This window comes from Aphanomyces astaci (genome assembly GCF_000520075.1).
Source record: "Aphanomyces astaci strain APO3 unplaced genomic scaffold supercont1.78, whole genome shotgun sequence".
NCBI classification, from domain to species: domain Eukaryota; phylum Oomycota; class Saprolegniomycetes; order Saprolegniales; family Verrucalvaceae; genus Aphanomyces; species Aphanomyces astaci.
Genome location: NW_009798341.1, coordinates 232,358 through 237,588, shown reverse-complemented (window position 1 = coordinate 237,588; position 5,231 = coordinate 232,358). Strand labels below are relative to the sequence as shown.

Below are 5,231 nucleotides of genomic sequence, written 5' to 3'. Positions count from 1 at the left end.
TGTCGTAACCGTAATGGCCAACGTCCTCGGAATCCTTGGTATCCCTTGTTGGCCAAAAGCACCCAATCTGTAGGATACTCGGTCAGCATCAAGCATCGACTCATAGTCAGAGGTCTTCTCAAGTTTCTCCACGTGGAAGTCCATGTTGGACTCACAGATTGCAATGTCCTCGATGCTTCCGGGGGGCGCAGTAGTAACGTTGATAGCATGACCACTGGGCAGCACACTGACTTCCACCTAGAATCCATAGTGGCCGTACTTTTTGCTGAAGTACAGCTTCTTCTCCGGAAAGGACCCAGCAGGTGCGTTGGTCTGCTGAAAGGGTGACGTGAACAGCGTACATCGCAGCAGGGAAGTTCTTAAAGCGATGACCGCTGGTCTCCAGGAGCTCCATGGTCCGAGCAGCAAAGAAAATTTTGGAATGGATGGTGTGGCCCAAAGTCAATGAGAAACTGATTAACCGCAAAGTGTACATTCGGTTTCATACTCATTGTTTGGATGACGTAGAAAAGTACTCAACAAAAATTCAGTCACTGGTTTCGTCGAGCGATCAGCAGGTGTGCCGTGTTGAACAGGCGTACGCAACACGTTTCGTAGTGACGCAAAAACCCGTCTGAGACGTTGAGCGCACGGCCCTCAAGCATCTTTGAAAAGTTGTCGAAAATGTCCTCGAGCTCGCCTTCGATTTCCTCGAGTGTTGGTTGCAGTTGCATCGCGCCTGATTTGCGCATGAGTTCGGGTGAACCGGGTGAGAACTCTATACAGCCGCTGAGATCGTCAACGGAAGAAACGGGGGAGTACACAGGGGAAGAACTGGAGTACATGGAGCTCAACTCAGTCACGACATCGTCATCGTACTCAAGGGTGGTCGTGTTGTCCATGGTTGCAGTGGCAAATTGAGAAGTGCTGTCGATTTCGGCTTCTGTGGTTGCATTTCAGCCCCGGGTTGCAGTGTATCCCACTTTGGGAATGATTATGGCATTACTCACGACCTCAACGTATCAATGACAAGGCAACAATACTTCACCTGACCCTCCACCAAGCCAAATCAAGAGCCTACAAGGATCAACCTCGCAAGGGTGGTCAGCCGTTTGCGTATGCTGCACAGCTTGACCAGGGTGGCTAGTGGTAAAACCATTGTCAAACCAACATTGTGGGCCAACATTTCAATGAGCCCATCATTCCCGAGCAGACCAACATTCCCTGGAGTCCCAGGGCACCCCGGGTTCCCTGGGTATCTTGGTTGCGTTTCAACAGTGGGATCGGATGTTGGAAGCGTTGCTGATTGCGTGTTAAGGGTGGGACTTGGTGCTGGAGATGTCATTGGTTGTTCCGAGATGCTGGTCATGGGTCTACGCTTTCAGCAACAATCATGCCCTGGGATCACTTCTTACAAATCAGGATTATGTTGCAATGTCCGCTGCATATGCGGGTTCATACGTTTGGGCACCACCGTAGTCAACACCACACCAAAAGTCTGAGCTGCTCAGTAGCCGCTGCAGATGCAAGGGATTTCGACCAATGGCGACCCGTGTTTTGGACCACAATCGACCACCATGCCTTGCCCTAGAGACGTGACGACAGCACTGGCAAGCCTCGACCAGATCGACGGGGGGAAGTTGGCTTTAGGATAGCTTTACATACTTTCACCTTACATAACATACATAATAACAGTTCACATTTTGCAGTGTATGGCTTAGACCCTGCGCAGTACAGTCCCTGTACGACCCACCCCAAGAAGTCTGCTGTTGAAATCCGTACACGCTTGTCGACCAAGTGTACGAAACCCGCATCGCCCTCCAAACCAGTACCAGCCAAGTCTTCGGTACAGATCTCGGGCCACAGATCCGTGCGAAGTTGCAACGCAGACGACCTCCGTTGCTGAACCTCGATCAAGTGTACCAAGTGTGCATCCCCTGTCTACGTGTGTGTGTGTGTGGTGGCTTGTTGCTGGATTTATCCACGGCGCGTCGATCCATACTCCTTGCATATCCTCGAAGTCACCCTCGACGAACTCGCCCCGACTTCCCCGCGACCCCCGGCTACCCCGGGTCCCCACGTCTCCCAGCCTACCCAGGTCACCCCGCATTCCCCGGGTTCCCTGAGTCGACTGCTCAACCCCCTGTGTTCCCGACCTTCCCAACTACCCCGGCTTTCCCCGGGTTTCCTGAGTTGCCTGTCCTCCCCGAACACCCCGAACATCCCCTTGTGTGCTCCGTCGGTGATCTTTGCCCTATTGACGTCAAGCCTCCGGAACAACCCTCGATATCTTATTAATGTGAGCCATAACATCATCACATAATTACTGTAATTCTGGAATGTAATCTACAATAGTCTAATTTGACTGATTAGTCTTGATAGTACGACTGTACTTTTCCTGAGGACAGACAGGTACAGTACATACATAGTAATGCGTACAGTACATTCTATGCCATACCTGGTATGTACAGTTAAACATACAGTACATAGTATACGTACAGTACATTACATTGTATACATCACTACGCACTACGATCACGCAGCTACACATCACTGTTGTAGCTATGACCTGCTCGTAAGTCTGCTTCCAACGGGATTGGATGAAGGGGTATTGGCAGATGTCATTACACCCTGACTCCCAGGAGTATTACTCCTTCATGACCCCGACCCGGGTCCTGATGGACCAGACCGATGCGGTGGTATATTTCCAAGGGGTGTTCGATGAGTTGTTCGGGATCTCCTGACGCACGTACGGTTGGATGATTTGTTGGGGTATGCCCAGACCATGGACGAGTTATCGCACCTGCTGCGTAAAGTACTTGAGATCTGCCAAGCGTACGGACTGAAGTTGCACCCCGGGAAGTGTGTTTTTTACACCACCCGGACTGTATGGTGTAGGAAAGAGATTTCGGCGGACGGCGTGGCACAAGCCCCGGAACGGATCCGGGCTTGTGTGATTTGGGGACGCCGCAGACGGCAGCGGATCTCCAGCAGTTCTTGCGTGCCACAAATTGGATATCACGCAGTACACGGAGCTGATAGCCCCATTGACGAAGCTGTTGGATATCGTGGCCAAGGCGGCCGACTCCCGGAAGAATACGTCTTGGCGCGTGATGCGCTGAGTTCCGTCGGGTGGTCCGGGGACCATCTGGAGTGTATCAACCGGTTCACGGAGGCATTGAAACGTATGTCCTATTGCCCCACCCTAACCCGGACAAGCTGGGATGTTTGTATACAGACGCGAGCGAGGGTTTCTGGTGAGCTGTTGCAACACAGGTTCCGGTTCAGGACCTGGCCATACTGGGGTTCGTGAGCGGATCGTTCCCGGGATGCTGTAGGGGTTCCGAATGTTTACGGACCACCGGAACCTGGTGTACATGTGTATGGGGAGGATAGTGACACCGCTGAAGGAAGGCGACATCGACAGATACCCCATTGAATGTCGTCTCGGTCTACAGACTATAAGCGATTGCATTACTTCGCTTAGTCAAGCCGCTGAGCTGTTGTTACCTTTGCCGTACAACTCGTTGAAACGACGAACAAAACTCGACAACATCTTCCGCTTCTACAACTTTAGAGTACGTCGTACAGGCATACTATAAGCCAAATCAAAAATGGTTTTGGCGTTTGAAATATATATTCAAATTAGTCCTTCCAAAAAGTCCTAAATCGTCCTGATTTCACCGTGTAGTGACATAAGGCCAGCGAAATTTTCCATCATATTTGATACAAATTCGAGTTATTTCAAGTAGCTGGCAAATATTGAGGTTTAAATTCCATTATTATATTTTTGCCCTAATTATAAAATATACCGTCCTTGAAATACCGAACTAGCAGTACTACATTGGTACTGTAAGTACCAATCTAGGACTATTTTACCCATATCAGTCCTTGTTAACAGCGGCGTCGTCGACGCCGTCCAAACACTGTAGGTACGCTGACAGGTCCACAACCTTACGCGTCGTATGACAAATGCAATCGTAGATCACACTGCTTGGAAGGCGATCGAATTCACGATCCAGCCTCTCGCGGACGTCGGGGAACTTGGTGGAGGTATTGTATTGACGACCAACACCACCTTTGACATACGACCAAACCATTTCAATAGGTTGCAAGTCGGAGTGATACGGCGGCGTGAAGACGACGTCATGGCCGCGGTCCGTCGCCATCTTCACGATGACAGGTACGACGTTGTCTGCGACGTGTTTCTTGAGTTTGGTCCATAGCGTTGAACGATATTCCCTGGGCTCAGTTGGAATTCCAAGCGACACACAAGCTTCCATCATCTTCGCCTTCGTCCACGATCCCTTAGGCGTGTCGTCAGGTAGGCCTTTATGATATTTCGCATTGTCTAAAACGATGATCGCGTTTGACTTTCCCAGAGCTTCAACGTCATCGAGGAGGCGCCGGAACCAAACCACAAAATAGGTATGGTTGAACATGGCGTGGTAGTCCTTGGGCTGCTTACGTCCACCTTCAAACGCTTCGTAGGTCAAGAGTTTCGAGTTGTCACGGCCATCTGCCATGATGGCAGCAATGAAGCACAGTCTCCGTCCCTTGTGTCTTGGCTTGGAGTCGCAGGCGTCATCAGGGTGGTAAATGCTGTCGTTATGGCGCGCGTAATGGTGATGGATGTAGGATTCATCCAAATATACGACCGGTCGAGGCTGTGAGGACTCAAACGCGGCAGACATGTATTGAATGTATTTATCCCTAGCACTAGCAACATCGTTAGATAGCTTTACCGAATGCATTCCTTTTCTTTCGCCGCGTCGAAATCCCTTTTTTACCAAAAATTGCTGTACTAACCGCAAACACGCATTTCCTTCTTTCTTGTTTGTTGGGTCGAAGGTCACAATGTTGTGCTAAAGGAGCAAACTCATCACATCTTTTGCAACCACTCGTGTACGTGTTAATCGACGCTCTCGAACGAATGATTGAATGATAGACAAGACTTGTTTTGTGTCTGGAATGCGTGTTTTGCGGCTAGATCTATTCGCAGCAACTTTGGCAGCAGTGACTGTCTTAGTACGTTGGTATTCAGACCAGATTTCCTTTACTGAGTGAAGGCTTCTACCGACAAGCTTCGCGATTTGCTCTGCAACACCTACAGTATTGGTATATCGTAGTTGAGCATGCATGCGTAGTATCATTAGACGTTCGTCCTTTGACAAGCTCCGGGACCGTTCACTGTCGACGAAACTGGTGATCTCGTCGTAGAGCTCAGGATTGACTTCAGGCATTTGCAGGTG

The 5,231-nt window shown here is 50.0% G+C and overlaps 1 protein-coding gene across 1 annotated transcript; it reads right to left on the bottom strand.

Moving 5' to 3' along the window:
• Positions 1–530: 530 nt before the first annotated feature.
• H257_16024 (hypothetical protein) lies at positions 531–3,127 on the bottom strand (the record flags this gene model as incomplete). Its single annotated transcript, XM_009844346.1, has 5 exons — positions 531–922; positions 1,812–1,920; positions 1,982–2,069; positions 2,148–2,233; positions 2,783–3,127. 5 exons carry the CDS (start codon positions 3,125–3,127, stop codon positions 531–533), a joined length of 1,020 nt encoding a protein of 339 aa, XP_009842648.1.
• Between the last annotated feature and the right edge of the window lie 2,104 nt (positions 3,128–5,231).